Here is a 20,733-nt window from a genome sequence, read left to right on the forward strand (position 1 = left end):
GGTGTGGAACGACATGAGGGTGAGTAATTAATAACACAATTTTCATTTTTGGGTGAACTAACCCTTTAATTTTTCTCTTATTTATTACTTAATTTGTTTCTTAAGTTGTGTTTATAGCCTAATAAAAGTAATTAAGCAGTAGAGAAACTTGAAAATGATGATGCTTGAACATTCTTGAATAGTCCCTTGTAGAAATTTGAATCACGGATAACAGCCACTGAACGGAATTTTTGGGTGAACCGACTGAAAAGATTCGATCCTCCAACAAGAGGAATCAAAATCCCCACCTCTAGTTACCATAGCAATAAAACAGCACACTAAGATAGTAAAACGCAATCTGGGTTTTAATGACGTGTGACCTGACTCATGCGTGGGGGCGGAGTGATAGGACAAATAAATAAATATTGAGTCCAGCAGGGACCGCGGCTTCCCGTTATCGCTGCGTTTCATCTTCCTTGTTCAGTAATTGTCCGAAACTGGACATAGCCACAGGGTGAATGAAAAGTAAGGCGAGCGTTTTTTAGAGATGAGGAGAACAACGCAAGCAGTTTGAAGGTTTGGGTGACTGCACATCCAGCGGGGTTTGTCGGGAAGATTAATCCTTGATCTGGAGGAGGAGAGAAGGACGACTGTTCGAGCAGAGCATCATTCGTTAACAGCCTCCTCCAATACAGAGTGGAAATAACGAGGAATATCTTTTAGGACTTCATAAAATTAGTCTGTTATAACATTCAAGCTCTTCGTTTTCTCTTTTTAATAACTGTTTGCGGTTGAAATACTCGTTACGCATCTCTTGTATGATCCCGCATCCCCACGAGGGGAATACACAGCGCAGGCGTTGACCTGAAATTTATATTATAGTAAACACGGAGTCTCGCTCTGTATGTTTTAGTATTTCCTTAGGTATGTCCGTTGCTCATCATCCATGGTAAAGACTTCATCTAAGCTTGGTTTTGATAACAATAACATAATATTAATATCGCAAATTGTGGTCGAGAGTCCATTTTAAAGGGCCTCATCCTTTGGACGCTTTGGAGCTACTCGACGCGTCTCTTTATACGGGAATAAGGGCGTTTAATTCCGCAAGAGAAGAAAGATGTCGGGCCAGACTTTGACGGACCGCATCGCCGCGGCGCAGTACAGCCTCACGGGATCCGAGGTGGCTCGTGCGGTGTGTAAAGCGACCACGCACGAGGTGATGGGACCTAAAAAGAAACATCTCGAATGTAAGTTGGTTCAGGTTAAAATTACACCTTTCTTTGCCTTGTTTATGTCTATCAAATATACCTACACCATCTGTTCACCTATACACATAATGGTTTACTCACTTTGCCCATCATGTTCATGCAGTGGCTCCTCAAAGGTCATCAAATACCACTGGATTCGATTGGTTAGAAAGGCCTGTAGTGCTGTTTTGGTGTCAGTATTGTGGAATGGAGATATGCAATTGCTCTGTGACTAATGGGCCCTCATTTCACAGTGTGTCTGTCACTAAGCAGAGAGACACCAGAATGAACAGAGAACATGGCTTCCGTCCACTGTATGGCCTGAAAGGAAACAGAACAGACTATTTATCACACTCTTCCAAGTAATTTGTCTGGAAAGCCATTTATTTGGTATGAAATTGAATGCATTTTCATACAAATAATCTGTATATATGAAACTTAAAGGATAGATGGACATTTTAAGTGATATATAGATAGATATGCAAATCTATCAACACTGAGAAGAGTACAGTATCTTTAAAATTTACAAATTTGCTACATATAGCTACATATCACTTAACACATTAATCTATCTATCTATCTATCTATCTATCATGTGCAATATAGGTTGGACAATATAGATTTTCAGCAATATAGCTAGCTAGATAGATAAATGTAACTATGTTTTCATACAACTATATATACATATATATAGAGAGAGAGAGAGAATGCCAAGGTATTTTAACAACCTTTTGTCTACTATCTGTAAGTTTACTGTACGTTACTCAGTGTTGATAGCATAATAGGAAGTGCACTCGAAGGCTAAAGTAATCAACCTCCAGATGAGGTTGAGCAGCATGTGGCCTGGTATTGTTTCGGCAGCCCCAGTACACTTTCATTGCCTCTCAGATTCACCTCTGCTGAATTATACATGCCTCATTCATAGGTCAAAGGTGAGGATGTCACCAAGAACATTAAGTGGAGCATTTGATACCGGCGACGTTCGACCCCTTTGATATTCTATGAAAGTTTAAAACTCAATGTCTTATTGTGTGTCATGTAGAACAAAATACAGATTGACAAATATGCATGTTGTTTACTCAGACCTCTAGTAGTATAGTAAAATGGATTACAAGTAAAATTCAACAAGCATTGTGTATTAAAGTGCATGTGATATTGAAAGTAAATATAGTTTTTGAAAAGCTTTTAAAATTGGCTCATGCTGAAATTTAAACACTGTCTCTTTGAAATATGGCGCATTGTGTTTCTGTATGGGCTCTTAAATCAATGGTTTTCAAACTGTCCTGATCAGCATCACAAAAGGTCTCTGTTTGTGGCAGGTGTCCCAAGCTCCTAAGCACTGTGACACACCCACATCTGTCTCAGAGGAGCACGGGTAATCAGAACACGTCAATTAATGCAGAGATAAGCAATTCAACTGCAAGGCTCAGGACAAATTCACATGGTTGAAAAGCTTTTCTTTGGTTACCATCGATGTGATCTTCCTGTGCTGAATATTTATTCAGTTTATTTATAGTTTTAAGCCATTCAGTATTATTTTGTATGCAGCGTTCAGCATTCAGTCGACATGCCAGCAATCTCTTTAATGTGCTGACTCATTAGTTCACCTTCCATTTTGTAATGTACAATCATTTCAGTAACATAATGTCGCTTATCTTGACTTTTCAGATCTTATGTGTATGTAATTGTCATCTTTAGATTTTTATATTTAGAACAAAATCAGAAAATGAACATAATGAAATCAACGTGCATTTTGCTACATGGATATAACATAATTATTAAATGGAAACAGGAGAGTCTCAGTTTGAACAGCAGGTGCTAGGCGGATTGTGCTGCTGAATTGCTGCATAAAGATGTTCAAAAATGAGGAGGCAAAGTACTTTTTTTGAATGTTTTTTTTTTCCAGTTACACTTAATGTTGATACATTTTTAAGGTTAAATAAATAAACATTACTTTCACTACCAAGAAAACAACCAATACAATTATATAATGTAGTTTTACATAATGCAATTAATGTTCTATTTATTTAAAAAAAAAAAAAAAAAGTATTTTTCACATCAAGTCGGTGCTTTTTAAGCATTTTTACATTTATTTCAAAACAATATGTATTACTGTATGTCCTATGCCTTCCCTATTCTACTTATGGAAAAAATTCATCTGGCGCTGCGTCCGTTCCGTAAGTTGAATAGGGAAGGCGTAGGACACACAGCGTAAGCTTTTTGAAGAATACGAAAGTACGGTTTTGGCGGAAGCACTTGGAAGGCGATCATTTGTTTATATAAAGCATATACATTTACATTTTTTTTCAAAAATGACCGATCGTTTCACTAGATAAGACCCTTATTCCTCGTCTGGTATCGTTTAAAGCCCTTTGAAGCTGCACTGAAACTGTAATTTTGACCTTCAACTGTTTGGAGGCCATTGAAGTCCACTATAAGGAGAATAATCCTGGAATGTTTTCATCAAAAACCTTAATTTCTTTTCGACTAAAGAAAGAAAGACATGAACATCTTGGATGACATGGGGGTGAGTAAATTATCAGGAAAATTTTATATGAAAGTGAACTAATCCTTTAAGCTGTGATATCTAAGTGGGTGAGTTGTTTACTTACTTTTTAATTAATCATCACATTAACACAATTATTCATTCAGACAACATGACTTTCATGGGGACATTCGTTCTCAATTACCCATCACCAAACCCACCGCACGCTGTAGGGGGTCTGTTAAAACTCAGTGGGCTCAGGGGAGGCGAGAGAGATGCTGCTTCCCAACGTAACTTTACTGCTGTTGTCACTGTTGGATAGTGTCACTTAAAAATGAGTGAGTTATACACTTTTATACACATATTTCATTAAATTTGCATTTTATTTTTGTACTCTGGATTATATTCTCATTCAGTTTTTGAGGATGCACTGCTTCCCTTTCCTACTCGGAGGAAACGTCTCTGATAAAGAGACTTTTTGTTTCACCTCACTTCTGAGATTTCTAAACCCCCACTGGGGTGTTTAAACATTGCCTCAATTTTATGTCCTGTGAAACTGCACAGATTTTTGTTTGATTTTTTTTTTTTTTCAACATATTTCAGGTTTGCTAAAGGCTTAATTGTATCAGGCCTGTGTTTGGTACTGTATGCCTCATTAAGGGAAATCAGAAGCAGCAGGCGCCATGATCCAAATGGTATAATAGCATTAAAGTGACACTAAAATTGTCTTGAGTGTCACTGCATTAAATAATGGGATATAAAACATAGCATCTGCATACAAAAATGATGCTAGAGCCTTTCTCACTTCTACAAAAAACTACCTTGCAAGTACCTATTTTAGTGGATGCATCAAGCAATTTCCCCTCAAATTCACATAGGTGTGCTACCAGTAACCACGGGTGTAGTTCATTGCATTAACTATGGATGTTCCACTGATTGTTGTTTAACAAATTTTCGCAGTTGAAATCCAGTAATTTCAATAGGAATCCATGGAATGGAGAATTTCATTTGAGGGCGAAACAATTCCCCAGGCAGATTACGCAGTTCATTCAAATTCGCCATATTGACCAACAAAAAGCTGTTTGAAAGTGACTTCGTTGTGAGCTTTGCTTCAAACATTGCTACATGACAACTGACAATTGTCAGTTTCTCTAATATGACCGCACCATTACAAACTCGCATATCAGTCCAATGATTGTGTCACATCCTGTCTACTGAGCTACAGTCAAACCAAAAATCAGTCAAACCAAAAATCAAAATATATATATTTTTGATATATTTTTACTAGTGGGTGCAGGACACTATAGTTCATTTATGTAAGTGAGGATAGCAAAATAAAATAAACTGTGACATATTATACCCCAAAATTCTTCATACAGTGGACTACCAGTAAAATTGATAAAAGTTTGTAACCAAAAATTATTCAGACACTTGGACATGACCATGTTTTGCTTAAGTGTATTCTGACATAATTAAGATTTATTTTTTCTGACACAGTTTAACTCTGAGATCTTGTCATATTTTATTACCATTTTTTTTAAACTAAAGTGAATATGAATTAAATGTTCAAGGTCTCTGAATAAATTTTGGTTTGACTATACCTTCATGTGGTCGATTTTTTTAAGGCAGCGTACATATGCGTCCTTCACTGGCTTAGATATCTCAAAATCCTGTGATGTCATTTCTAGCGAGAAATTGCTATAATTAAATAATAATTAAATATTTGCTTGGTTATCACCAAAACACTCTGTATTTTGCTGTAGATCATTGAACTGTTATGCTGGTACCTTTGTGCGCAAATGCTGCCTGCAAAGTCATTGCTTGATAGAGTAGCGTGGAAACAAGTCAGCTGCCTAAGCATTCGGACACAGCCAGTGTTTGTTAACAAATCGAGTGAATGATTCAACGACTCAATACGTCAGTTCATCCAAAATCGCATATTTCCCTACTATATAGTAAGCGAAAAACAGTATGTCAAAAAAGAAGTATATCCGAATTCCCAGTACTCATACAAGAGTAGGCAAAAAGTACCTGGATGCCCTACTTTTTCCAGCTGGTAGTCACATGATAATGACAACATGGCAAATACATCCAGATTACATTCATACTATATAGAACATACTTTTTTAGCGGTTGCAAAGTAATTGTTTATTCAAAATAAGTACCTACCCAAGAGAGTATGCGATTTAGGATGCAGCCAGCCAACTATTTCTTTCCCAAATGATTCAGCTTTTAAACAAATCGATTGATTGAATGATTCCAACAAAGACAATCACTTGTCGCCATGTACTGGTGTATTGATGCAACCTACAGAAAGAGTCACTAAACCATCACTACCACTAATGCATAGACTGACAGAAAAGCGCGAAAAATGGAGTAATACAAACCGGGAAAAGTCCCAGTGCTGTTGAACTGTTATTACAGCACTTTTAAGCCAAAAATTCTGCAAATGTTAGCAATGTTAGGATGCTGAATTATCTGAATTAAATGAAAACATGATATTGTTTGCATTGGCTGCTGATTAGATATTTTGTTTGCTTTGTTTAGCATCTCTAATTGGATGCATGTTCGCTGTAGTATGTATATTTATAGATGAGTCAGTCAAGGAATGAAGCATATTCATAGGCATCTGGTTCGTCTTTGTTGATGCTATTTTTAGTGACTGAGGGTAGAATGGCCAGGTGGGGTCCTACAAACTGGGCAGAGTGTCAAGCTCCAACTCACACTTGAGTCTCAAACATCAGCAGTATAATGATAAAGATTTTGTCTAAAGGCCATAGGGAGCTGACTCACAGCTAAACGGGAGAGACGTAAGGAGAAGGAAATCATTCATCTGAGTGTCACAAGAAAAATGAAGAGGCTGTTGAGGCCACCAGGGTGTCATTTCAACCAAAGTGCTGATTTAAGGAGCTTCTCTCATAGCTTAATAAGTGTAAAACTTACATCAGCTTACAAAATACATTAAATACGCCACATTATTCAGGAGAGAATAATGCATCCTGGATAAGATTAATTTTTCAGTGTGTCTCTGTGAATCAGTCTCACTCTAGCCTTCTCTTTTTCATCTTTTTATCTTTGCCTCTCTGTCTCGCTCTAGCTCTCTCTTTCTGTCCATCTCTTTCAGCAACTACAAATCAAATGGTGCAACGTTGGCGATACTCTGTCTGCAGTGTGTGAAAGTAAGAGAGTGAAAGCTGGTGCTGCACTGATGTCACTCAGCAAGAGAAATCAGCATTGCTGTGATGTCACAGTATTAAAATGTGTCTTTCGGCCAATCACTACAAAGCATAGTGGCCGGCAGAGTGTTTTCAGCACCTTGGACAGGGACACCCCCACAAAAACCGTACTAACACCTCCCTCTATTCTTATATTCTGCCAATTCCCATTTTTCCAGCACCCTTCCCCCCCCTCGCATAGCTGACTTAGAGGTCACTGCGTCCTTGAAGCTGTATTCATTGCACATTACTTATTGTGTGTGCTAATTTAAAACTTTGAAATGAGTCATTTATGCTGCTCTTACAAGCACATGCACATATTTGCGCTTGAGTGTAGCGAGAGAGATGCTGTTCTGTCCATTCATTGCACAGATGTTCATAATGCTGTTTGCTTAGTGGTGAAAGTGCTAAATTTGTCGCCTGGTTAATCAGGCTACAATCACACTGGCAGTAGTGTACATGGCATCAATGGGTGCTGTTAGTACACCGCTGTTCCATGAATAATGCAAGAGAGATGTGTTTCCTGTGTAATCTGTCTGCCGGGCCCCCAGGAGCCTTTAAGAGACAGAGCAGGGTGCAAGGATCTTGACCAGGTCTGCCATTAGAGATTAAGCCACACTGATTCTCACATTAGAGAAGTCAAACACATTGAGATTATACGTGTCATGCTGGAGATTGAGATTAGGTTTTCCAAAGGGGGAAGGGGGTTAGAATAGGTCAAGGGACTACAGATTAGTTTGGAGAGGTAAAATAGAGCACTGAGATTATAATAGCACATTCATGTTTATCTGATGTCGAGATGCTCAGTCAACATAAAATGTGTTTGCAAGCCATTTTGCTTCTGTACACTGACACATTTCAGAGTAAGTAAGTGTTATACACATTCAAAAATGAATAATACAGGTAGGGGTGTATGATATATACATGCCCATTTATTGTTCGATATTGGATTTAGTTGTTTACACATATACATTTAGATTACCTTTGCCTTCATCACTCCTTTAAAGATAATCTTTAAAAACATTAACAATTTAATAACACTGTTAACCAATCTTTAGCAAGTCTTAAAATGAATATCCATTTTTCATACTGCATATTATAATGTTGTGATGCTTACTGCCTAAATTCACTTGTAGCATTTAAAAATGATACATTTTTTTTAAATTTTTTTTTTTATTTTATTTACACAAATTAATTTATCGGTTATTGGCATTAAAGGGATAGTTGAAAATTATCCTATGATTTACTCACCCTCAAACCATCCTACACTCTAAAAAAATGTTTGGTTAAAACAACCCAAGTTGGGTTAAAAATGGACAAACCTAGCGATCGTGTTGTTTTAACCCAGTGGTTGGGTTAAATGTTTGCCCAACCTGCTGGGTAGTTTTATTTAACTCAACTATTGTTTAAAAATTACTGTATTGTTGGAAACCCAAAGTAGGTTGGAAATGAACTTTTATTAATATGTTTAATAAATGAACATTTATTAATAAGTTTAATGAATAATACTTAAACAATACACATTTAATAAATTGCTCATTAATAAATGTTGACCTTTTGATTATTATTGTTGCCTCTAGTAATTATGTGTCTAATTTTTAATTTCCAACCTTTTGGGTTCATTTTAAGCCAGCCATATAGTAATTTTTAAACAGTAATTGTGTTAAATAAAACTGCCCAGCACGTTGGGTGCAAACAACTTGGGTTGTTTTTAACCCAGCATTTTTTTTGTAGGTGTATGACTATCTTCTTTCAGACAAACACAATTTGAGTTCTTTTATAAAATATACTGCCTCTTCCAAGCTTTATAATGGCCAGAGGTCACTCTTGCGTATGGCCACTGCCGGAAGCCAGTTATTATAGTTTATAAATATGGATATTTTTCTTACAAAAAAAACATTTATTAACCCCCTGGAGCCATGTGGATTACATTTATGATGGATGAATGTACTTTTTTGGGCTTCAAAATCTCAAGCCCCATTCACTACCATTATGAAAGAGCCAGGATATATTTTAATATAACTCTGACTGTGTTCGTCTGAAAGAAGATAGTCATATGCACCTGGCTTGAGGGTGAGTATATCATGGGATAATTTCAATTTTTGGTTGAACTATCCCTTTAAAATGAAAATAATTATTGACTTATTGGCATTGGCCAGGTTTCTAATAATACTGGTGCATCCCTAAATAAATACAGGTGCACAAAACCTATATATAAATTATCAAAACATGAGGTCGACACACTTTTGCTCCCTAAAATATTGATTAATCTTCTCTCCAAAAAGATTACTGTTCAGACTGATAAAGTCTTTTTGGAGAAGAGATTAAAAAATTCTTTTTGGTAGCAAAAGTGTGCCAACATTATATTTAGATTTTATGCATTTCAGAGTTGTAATAAAAATGTAGGGAAAGGCTTGATTTCATCCATTAGGAATGATAAATAGGGTCCATTTGGATTGATTCTAATACAAAACCCTTCAACACATTAAGCAAAATTTGGTGGCTAAAGAGCTGGCTCGTTATTAGACTGTTCAACATTATTAGCAAATTGTCTTGTAATGAGGATCATGCTTTAAGTTAAGGGTGATTTACTTTTTGTAAAGTAAAATGTGAAAATATTTCCATCAGTGGCAATAAAAATGTCAGGTTTCTTAACGATTGCTCTAATCATGTTTATAAGCTCACATCTGCCCTACAGAAAAGAGTATATTTTCTCTTGTACAGGCTGGTTTATGCTGGTTTCTTCTTGGATGCTATGTCGCCACGCTGCTTGCCAGCGAGGGCACATGGGCGATCTCTCAGTTTTTTTTTTTTTTTTGCTCCAGGGAGAGGACTATAAATAAAGAGAGCTTTTCATGCTCCATTCATGTGCAGCGGAATATGGCTGTTTTTGCTCTCAAAACACACATATTCAGCACACTCATTCAGCTCTCATTTCAGTATAAACAAGTAGCTAGTAGCATAGCATCTTTAGACAAGGGGAATGTTGGTAAAGATATGCAAAGATATTAAAACTGGTCTAAAACAACAAGCTAAATACACCATTAAGGTCATTTAAGGTCTATAAGGATATAATCACTTGTTATGAAAGGCAAAGTGGAGAGAGTAATGCAATTTAGCATGCTAAGATTAGCATGAAATTTCCAGCTGGCTACATTGTTGTACAGGTTTACAATGGGGCTCTATCACATGATATTTCATCAATAATATATATTACAAAAGCACCCTGTGACATCCAACAATTTCTCAAATAATATGTATTTATGATATCACAACATTATACATAGAAAATTAAACTTCTGGGACTAGAGAACTCAAAAATGGTAATTCACATCCACAACATGCAATATTACTCACAGTTCTGGTTTTATAACTAACAAAGAATGCACTTACAAATCCATTTCACATTATTTTATTATTTGGATTGAAACCTGGTCAGATCTCACCCAGCCACAAAGCATGCTGGGTAACACTACAAAGCACTACATTGTAGTGGGTAGCACTACAATACTAGGAGCTGTATGGAAGCATGAATGTTTGTAGTGCACTTTGTTGCAGTAATATCAGATTGTTCATTTAATTATTAGAATATGAATCTATCTTTCTTCAGTTTATTAATATGCATTTTTTAAAACTTTATTGTGTTCTCATGTCATGTCTTTTATTTTGAAATTTTGTGGACTGTGATTGGTTCCTGTTCAGTTGTCTTGTTATCAGGTTTGCTCTTGTGTGTTGTTAGCCTAAATGTTTCCATTTCCCTGTGTCTAGCACCGTTCAGTGTAACCAGGTATTGATTGGTGAGTTCTTGTTTATAATTAACTGTAATGTCTAAAGATACACATGGGAACAATCAAGCTAAGTAATTTTATGAACATGACATGACAATAAACACAGGAAACAGGAACTAGAAGACTAGTACATAATGAGGCCTAGCATGTAGGCCTACTTATAGATAGTTGCAAGAGACATTGAAAAAAAAAATTGAAAGCAATTTTTTTCAACCAAATACAACACTGTAAATAGTGTAACCTCAGTTAAAGAGCCATATTAAATGATAATATTTACTTAAATCCAATTAATACTTCTGCATAAATGAAATGTAATGTCATCCATCCATTCATCCATGGATGGAAGTTTATTTTAAAGGGGGGGGGGGGGGGGGGGGGGGGGGGGGGGAATCACCCCCCCCCCCCCCCCAGTTTCTGCCAATCTCATGTTAATCTTGAGTACCTATAGAGTAGTAGTGCATCCTTCATATCTCCGAAAAGTCTTTAGTTTGATCATATTTATAAAAGATACATACGCTGTACCAAGTCTTTCCGAAAACAGCCGAGTGCCTGGAGGCGTGTCGTGTGAGCGGATCTAAAGAATGACGAGCACGCGCAGCTTTTGCGTAGCGATCGTCTGGTCAGCTAAATTTAAACACACACAATACACCATCGCATTATCCATGGATAACTTCTGAATCACTATAATGAATATAGCGTATAGTGAATGATGAATAATGAATTTATGAATTCACTACGTTCGTATTGTTTACATTATATGCACTTAGGCGCCTATTTCCAACAAAACAGACATTTGAAGCAGTTTTACTCACCACCTGTAAACGATCTGTAAATCCAGCGTAGAACTGGGCCTTGTTTATGAAACTATAAGCGCTGATCCTGAGGGCTCGAGCAGCCACGAAAAAACACCAGATATTCTCTATTCATTTTAACCAATAAAAAAGTGATTGCAACTATCAGTTTCTATGGTTATTTTAATAACAAATATTGAGAGCGCATCAATGTAATGCGTGAGCATAAATCTCGCAGCTCCACTGAACACTGGGTTTTTTGGGAAGCAAGGTTATCTTTCCCTCACAACCAAAAACACACTTCTTTGGTGACATTGTTGATTTCGTGGTCTAAAAACAAAGTGACAAATCTTTCTCGAGCAAGTCCTGTGCAAGGCTGGCGACGACTTCTGTAAAGCCGAACGATGCACGTTGATGGGCGTGCTCTTGCTCTCTCGCTCTGGTCAATGTGCGCGTGTGCTCTTCCAGGAGAAGTGCCCGTACAAGAAATTCCGCCCTTTATTACATAATAAAGGGCCATACTTGAAAAAAATGTCCAAAGTTGATGAGCAACCTGAAGAGTATTTTTGGCACAGAAATACTCCATTATACGTCCAACTCCAAACTTTGGCCATGTTTAGCATGAGAATCCAACTCTTTAACAGTGTAAATAAGTCAGAATGCATGAAATAGCATTAGACCCCCCCTTTAATAGTGTCTTCTTATTTAAATAGCTAAAATGTATGTGTGTAAGTTAGTATCAATATATTGGTCATTTTCATGTTTTAATCTTGTATTTCTTCTTGCTATTAATAGTTTTATGTAAAATAACCATAAATTAATCATCTTACAGATTACATTTACAGAACGCATTTTGATAGGTAATTGACTGAACGGTTCTCAAAATACTGTCGCAAAAAATGTATATGATATTAACATCTTGTAATTAAGTATTTATAATCTTTTCATGATTAAATGTCAACCACCCATTGAATGGTTTGCCCTTCAAACGAAAGTGTCTTCATTAAGTTCAAGAGTATTTTGCGCATAATGTCATGTGTTGAGTCACAACCTGTATCAGAGCTGCTGTTTGAAGCTGTCTGTGTACACATGCTGTTAGATCAAGTGGATGTGGTAGTGGATTTTCTTGTACACTCTTTAGCTCTTCTATTAGGAAGACACTCATTGGTAACTGGCTTTTAACTGCCCTCTTGTCTCGCTCCATGGCTGTGTACATTACTTAATTAAATGTTGCCGTGTCTTAATATTCAACAAAGGGGACCTGGTTTCCTGACACCAGATTAAGTGCTGCAGTTGCCAGGGAAACAGGCGGTTTAAGCATGTCTGTCTCCCCTCCTACTCGTGTCTTTAGAGGAGTGAAAATTACTGGCTCAGAGATGGACCGTTCTGTGCATTTTAACACATGGCATTGGTGCCTTGTTTGTAGAAATGATTTCAGCTTGCATAAATATATGATGCAATTACTCCACAATGGCATTTACAGTCTGGGCGAAAATGCTTTTGTAATGACACCTCAGAAGGTTAATTGAATGTCTGAAGTGCATGTTCTAGGGCTTTCTTTGTTGCTAATGGTCACTTTATGTGCAACTGAAGCTGTTCAGTGCATTTATAGGCTGTGAACTGTGAACGCATTGACCAGACTGAGTTGGCAGATTAAAATGTAAAGGGATTCATCTATAATTTACAAAACCGTGACAAAAATATAAAAGGTTTAATTTATAATCTATGTTGATATGTGTATATCAATAATGATTAGTTTGTCAAGTTATTGACTATGTGTTTCCAGCAGCTTCCCTTTTGTAAGTTTCTGGTACAAGTGGATATATAAATATTTATGATATAAATATGTGTATGAGGGTCAGGCCCTACATTATAGGAACCAAACTTTCAAGGGGGGCATATAATATAATGTTTTAAAAGTATTTAAAATGAATTACATGCATTTAAATAATTAAAAATTAAAATGCAGTATCAGTTAAAATATATGCAGTGTACTTCTTACTTTGCAGAAAATTCTGAAACTTTGGATGCACCTTGACAGTTAGTTTTTCATTGCAGCCAACAAAACTGCCATATTTTTCTTTCGTCTTCTCAGCAATACAATGTTTTGTTAGCATAATTTGATATAAATTAGATTATTTAAAAGTTTAAAAACATGCTTATCTTTTTGTTATAATTTAAAAAAGCAAAAATCATAGCCTGTGTAGGACAGACTTTGAATATTGACTTTGACACCAGTTACAAAGGTCGTAGGAAGCACTGGTTTAGGGGCAGGGGATATAAAATATCATTAGCTCAATAAAAAAAAAAAAAACATCAATGGAAAATCCCTCCATGATAGAAAAACAAAAGTGTGTGTGGCTGATGGATCTGCCACCGATACTGTAATTTGGTCCTGTTATTGAACAGGGAAAGTGGCCTGTGGGCCAAGTTGACAGTCGATAATAGTTGGGGAGCACATCAGAGGCCATGAGGCTGCAGGGTAGTTTTCGAGCCTGCTATATGAGCTGCAGTGCAGCTGCTCCTCACTGCGTTTGTTTGACTGCTGTGCTCTGATACCATTTGTGTATTGTGTACACCGCTTCGTCTTAGCAAGGTGTTTATTTGTTTGGTTATTCTAGATTTTGTGCATGTATTAGCATTCCTGCCGTGTAGTGAGAACCGTGAGACGTCATATCTGACTCTACTACTGATTCTCCACCCCCAGCCTTTTATCACTCTCCGTAAATAATTTAGAAAGCGAAGGCTAAGCCAGAGATACTGTGTCCTCTGCAATCCTACTGCACAAAACTCAAACTTTTATTACAGTATGACTCATAAGTGATTGTAATTTGTTTTAAGCACAGCCTTGCTCCATAATTTCCTGGTGAAAGCCCCAACAAGTACAAAAAACGCCAGTAAAACTTTATGTCTTACAAAGTTTAGGAGACTGAACAAACCTGCTTTATTACCAAATTTTTTAAGGAGCCATTTGGTTTATTTTATACTAACAGGCATTGAGCACTGGGTACTGAAAATGATGTAAAGGAACATATCCTGTATTTATATAACGGTTAGTTCCTGTCCTTAATTCTGATTGGTCAATAGCTGTGTTTTATTCACGATAAAACACGGCTATGACTGCTTCACCCAATGGTTCTTTGTATCACTACTACACAACATCCTTAGCAACCACTCTTAGCAACCACTCTTAGCAACTTAAACTGTTTGTTCTCAGTTGATATTGTTCATTGAAGCTTACTGTATTATGTAGAACTAGAAGAGTATTGTGAGAAATAGATTGATTGAGCGAGTTTATTAATACCTGCATTCAGATTTAGCATTTTCCTTCAGGTCAGTCCTATGTTCATAATAAAAAATCTGTTTAAATGTCCAATGTATTATCTTGTCCTTTTAACAGTTAAGGGGTTTTCCCGTGACTGACAGTGCTAGTCAAAGCATTTGTCAGTTGCATTTTGTTCCGTGTTCACAACAATTCAGTCTTTTCAATTTAGAAGTCTTCGCTACTGACTGACACACTCATAAAGACAGTCTTTGCCGCCATCTAATGGTGTGAAAATGTAACTTCTGTTGCTGTTCATGGTCGGGATTATTTTTTCCGGTGGAAGGAAGGCTTTTAGTCATAGTTTACTTCATGAAAGTTACTCCGCTTCGCATCGTGCCTAACAACGCCCTTCAGCCGTGACTTATTCACGATACAGCACAGCCTCTCGTACATCATTGCTTGGAGGATAAACCCTCTATATCGATCAAAAGTGTAGGGTTAGTAAGATTTTTAAAATGTTTTTGAAAGAAGTCTCTTATGCCCACCAATGCTGGTTTATTTAATCAAAAATACAGTAAAACAGTAATATTTCACAGTATTACTATTGTTTAAAACAACTTTTTCTATTTTAATATATTTTAATAAGTAATTTATTCCTTGGTGGCAAAGCTTAATTTTCAGCAACCATTACTCCAGTGTCACATGATTCTTCAGAAATCATTCTAATAAGCTGATTTGGTGCTCAAGAAATATTTCTTATTATAATTTCAAAGTTGAAAACCTGTTGTGCTGCTTACTATTTTTGTGGAAACCACAATATACTGTATATATTTTTTCAGGATTCTTTGATGGATAAAAAGTTAAAAAGAGCAACATTCATTTGGAATCGGTATCTTTCGTAACATTCTCAATGTCTTTACTGCCACTTTTGATCAATTTATTAATTTCTTTCCCCCAAAAAAATCTTATCGTCCGCAAACCTTGAATGGTAATGTAAAAAAAAAATAAATAAATACAATGATCTGAAGTATCAATGTAATATTATGATAAAAAGAACTAGAACAGGGTTTTTTATTTAGTTCAGGTTACATATCAAGGTGTTTTTGACCTCCAATTTCATCCCATCAGGCTGTGGTAATGTGCTTTAAGGTGTCAAACCAGGATTTTAAAGCCTTTTTAGAGGGAGGGCTATTATTGTGTGGACTCTGTGGTTATGTAATCTCATCTTGTACATGAGTGTGTGTACCCTTCCTCTTTTAGTCAAGGTGACTACATCCCATAGCCTGGTGTATTTCAACCCTATAATATTATTTCCTATGTGAGATAAGGCTGAAAGTCATTGTTCCGACAGCTCCTAATTAAATTATAATCATAGATAGAATGATATTGGAATTATTGAAACATGGTTACAGTACTTGCCAATATGTAAAAATAATATTTGAACCCAGACTGTGGTTTCAGGAAGTGTGTTGTGATGTAGTTCATGGTGTATGTGTGTGGTCTGTAGGAGGAGAGCAGGCTGCTTTGTCATGATCTCCTTGGAGACATACCGATAGAAATCTCTCTCTCTCTCTCTCTCTTTCTCTCTCTCTCTCTCTCTCTCTCTCTCTCTCTCTCTCTCTCTCTCTCTGTGTGTGTGTGTGTGTGTGTGTGTGTGTGTGTGCATTCCTCCTATAGTGAAGATGTAATAGAAAGAGAAAGAGAGGGACAGAGAGAGCAGAGAAAGATCTGCTTAACTGTCTGTCTGTCTAACTATCTGTTGAACAATGTCTGTCTAGACGGATAGATGGTTAGACAGACAGACATAGTCACACATCTCATAATCTGTCTATCCATCTAACTAACTATCCGTGTGTCTATCTGTCTGCCTCTGTTTTGTAACTGTCTGACTGTTTGTCTAATGATCAGTATGTCTGTCTAACTGTCTCTCTTTACCATCTAACTCACCAACTACAGTATTTGTCGGTCAGTTAGTCTGTCTTACTATCTGTCTATCTATCTATCTATCTATCTATCTATCTATCTATCTATCTATCTATCTATCCGTCTATCCGTCTGTCTGTCTGACTATCCAGCTGTCTGTCTGTCTGTCTGTCTGTCTGTCTGTCTAACAGTCTATATAACTAAGTATCCAACTATCTATCTAACTATCCGACTGGTCTGTCTGTCTATCTTTCTCTCTAACTATCTCTCTGTCAGACTGTCTAACTGTATCTGTTTGTCGATCTAACTATCTGTTTGTCGATCTATCTTTCTAACTCTCCAAATATCTGTTTGTCTGACAGCCTACCAATCTAACTATCCAACTCTCTGTCTGTCTGTCTGTCTATTTGTTTAACTATCCAATAGCTTGTCTTTTTGTCTGTCCGTCTGTCTGTCTAACTACACATTTCTCCAACTCTCTGTATGTCTATCTTATTATCTAACTATCTGTCTGTCTTTTTGTTTGTCTATGTATTTCACATTCTACCTCTCTCTCATGTCTCTTTATTGCACTCCTTTAGCATATTTTGCTGCATTGTCAGATGTCACACTGAATGGCAAGTCAAAAGAGACGTTTTGTCATGCACTGGTGCACCGCAGAGTTCCCATCACACTTCATTATTCAAAGTTATGATAGCGCTGTAATATTAATCACCTGTTCTGTTCCTTTCATATCTGCATTATTAAGTTTAGGCCGTTCTTTATGGATACTATAAGTCCATAACCATAGCTATAATGAGAATTCAAATTATAATGGCTTATGGAGATTTGTGAACTCTCTCATCATTTTGCCCTCTGACCTTAAATGTCTTTTAAGAGAGAATGTTTGATATGCTAGCATGCTAAGCACAGTTCAGAAATAGAGCAAGACTGAAATTTAATGCAGGAGTGTTCCTCTTACCCTGATGTCCTGGTCTGTGTTGAGCCCACTGATTTTACCCAGAATGCCGTAATACAGTATAATAGTATAGAGGAACTGTTATGAGTTCAAATGAAGTCTTTAATTTGCATTTCATATTCCCTCACAGATTTGATCCAGGCAACGCAGGAGTCCAATGTCAATATTCCCCAGATGGCTGATACCCTGTTTGAGAGAGCAGGGAATGCTAGCTGGATTGTGGTCTTCAAGGCTTTGGTCACCACTCACCACCTGATGGTCCATGGCAATGAGGTGAGAAGCAAGCAGTTGATTACTGCAGTATTATTTACATGACACTTGTATGGTAAATAACCTTTAAGGCAATGTCACGATGATATTTTGAATGAAACATTATTATAAAGTGTCAGTTATTATAATGGATAGTTGTTGAAGTCAGTTCTAACTATCCCAATTAGACAAAATATGCATTCTCTCTTGTTGTTGGTTTTGTACACTACCATTCAAAACCTAGAAGTCAGTAAGATTTCCTTTTTTGGAAAGAAATTAATACTATTATTGAAATTTTACTTGTGCACCAAATCAGCATATTATGAAATTTGATGGATCATTTTGAAGATTGGAGTAATGGCTGCTGAAAATTCAGGTTTTCCATCACAGGAAAAATTACATTTTAAAATATATTACATTATTTTCAATTGCTAACAAGCGTTTACCAATACTTAAAGTACTTTTTCTAAACTCTTAACACAGCAACACACCTATATCACACAATTAGCCAAATAGTTAATTTTCTGCCCAAAACCATATTTTGTTAGATAAACACAAACTCTGCATTTCAAAATGCTAAAAACCTTTTTCAACACATACTAACTCTATCAAAACACAGCAAACCTGATTCAAAATAGAGTCGTTCTGTCAAAACATAGCACTAGTTTTCTATCCAACATGAACATATAGCTACATGGACATATAGCGCAATGGCTGTCAAAATACTAACAGTTGATGGCATTACGAAAACTGCATTACTTGTCATGTTTCAGTTCTACCTGCAGAAAATATGAAATCCATAGTTTTTAAAATTCAGTTTCCTTTTAATGCAGTAAAAGTATAATGCATGTAAGCCATTCTACATTTTTGGTTGAGTGTTGAATGTGTGCATTCTTGGCAACAGAAGTGAGTCATTATTTTATAGAATGTACAGTAGAAAAAGAGAATAAAGAAAGTAACAGAATTGCTCAGAGCAGCTGCTGGTCAAATAAGTCCCCTATGCAGAACTTCAGTGTCCCCTTGGTTGAAATCTCTTTCTGGGGGTGGGGGTGTGGTGTTGATGTTGCCCCCATAGAGGGTGGGATGGTGTCCCCTTGGTAGCTAGTGCCCTATGCAGACCACATATTTTGTAAATATGGAACAGTGGTAGTGGAATCGTTGTTGTAAAATTGTTGTAGTATAAAGCTTTTACTGAAATGAAAACATGAAATTGCTGCCATTGATCAACAACAAATCCAACATACATGATCTTTGGTTATTATGGAAGCTTTTTTTCCCACCACAGAATAAAGCATAAAAGGTAAATGTGACTTTTTATCAAAAATATTTTTGCAATTGTGAGTTTACATCTCACAATTCTGACTTTTTTTTCTCAGAAATGTGAGATATAAACTAGGAATTGTGAGATAAAAGTCACAATTACCTTTTTTTATTTTCTATTCATGGCAGAGATAAGCATTCATAGGTTCCACATGTGTAAGGGGGAAAACCATAGAGATGCACAATCCAGCACACATTCTTACTCCTCTCCCATACCTCTTCTTCTCCCTTGTCCTGATCCAACTTAAAAACACTTTGAAAGCAGTTACTTTTGTTGTTTGTGAAAATTACTGTACCAACCTGTGACATAATTCCCATTTCAGAATATATTCAATGTCTCAATAACGCAATTTAAAAAGTGGTTTGAAAGTGTTTTTTCAAATTGATTCTGGCTGCAGATGTTTGCATTGTTGAAAGATGTTAATAATATTATCCTACATAAACAGTTTTGTTTACAGTTTTTTACAATCGCTAGGACACATTTCTCAATACTTAGGTCACTTTTTCAAAACTCTTCACACAGTTCTCCTAACCAACTTTCATCTTGGCACAGAGGTTAACTTCACATTCAAAATGCACCAAATCTACCAAAACACTTCATACATGTCTCAAATCAACTCATTCTTCCAGAACACTAGCAAAGGTTTTCACTGAGCAAACACACTTTGTCACTCATAAAACATCGACCTAAAAACACTAACATCAGTTTACTGCTTATAATTCACTGCAGTTTATCTTACATGGTCCATGTTTACATTACAGAACAAAATTATTCCTAAGTTTCCCCTTTTGAACTGATGGTAATGAAATTGAAAGACTAATGCTTGTGTAGGTGTTCAGTTTCATCTAATTGTTTTGATAGTATTTGATTTTTTAGATTCAGAATATATTTCATAACTTTATTACTGTAGAAATGTAGCAAATTTCTGTCTTATTCAGTTTTGTATTATGTTATTGTTTTGAACTTAAGTTTAACAGTTTTGAAAACAGTATGTAAGCATGTGCAAATTGGCCTGTACGTACAAAGAGTTTTGGCAGTTGTTGTGTCTGAGTGAGAAAAGAATTCATGAAATTTGAGAGATGTAGTCATTGAATGCATTTTGTGCCAAAGCAATGATAATTGATCCTCAGTTTAGCCCACATAGACTTCTGTTGTGCTCACTGTGTAAAGAGTTTTGTAAAAGTGACCTAAGTATTGAGAAATGTGTCCTAGCGTCTGTAAAAAACTGTAAACCTAACAGTAAAACAAGCATTTGTGAAGCCTTTCCTTGAATTTTAACAATATTCTGAGGAGCTTATACCCACAGCTGACCACCTATTGCACTCAAAGCCCTCTTTCTTCTGCTTATCACCGTTATCACACCCATCAGGCTCACAATAGGAGCAGAGACAGTCAGGCGGGCAGATGCTCTGGCCCTCTCTCTCTCACTCTCTCTTTCTGAAAGCGCAGTTTACTCTTTCAGTCAAGGCTGGCGCTGTGCGGTGACAGAGACATTGGAGAGTGAAAAGGCAG

General features: G+C 36.5%; 1 protein-coding gene across 1 annotated transcript in view; it reads left to right on the forward strand.

Moving 5' to 3' along the window:
- The first annotated feature begins 384 nt into the window (after positions 1–384).
- snap91a (synaptosome associated protein 91a) overlaps positions 385–20,733 on the forward strand; it is a 53,260-nt gene continuing 32,911 nt past the window's right edge. The window contains exons 1-2 of the mRNA XM_051865255.1: positions 385–1,226; positions 17,782–17,924. Of these exons, the coding sequence (XP_051721215.1) occupies positions 1,097–1,226; positions 17,782–17,924 (273 nt within the window). The 5' untranslated portion in view covers positions 385–1,096. The remainder of the gene's footprint in view (positions 1,227–17,781; positions 17,925–20,733) is intronic.

Source organism: Ctenopharyngodon idella, chromosome 16, assembly GCF_019924925.1.
Source record: "Ctenopharyngodon idella isolate HZGC_01 chromosome 16, HZGC01, whole genome shotgun sequence".
In the NCBI taxonomy this organism is placed as follows: Eukaryota; Metazoa; Chordata; class Actinopteri; order Cypriniformes; family Xenocyprididae; genus Ctenopharyngodon; species Ctenopharyngodon idella.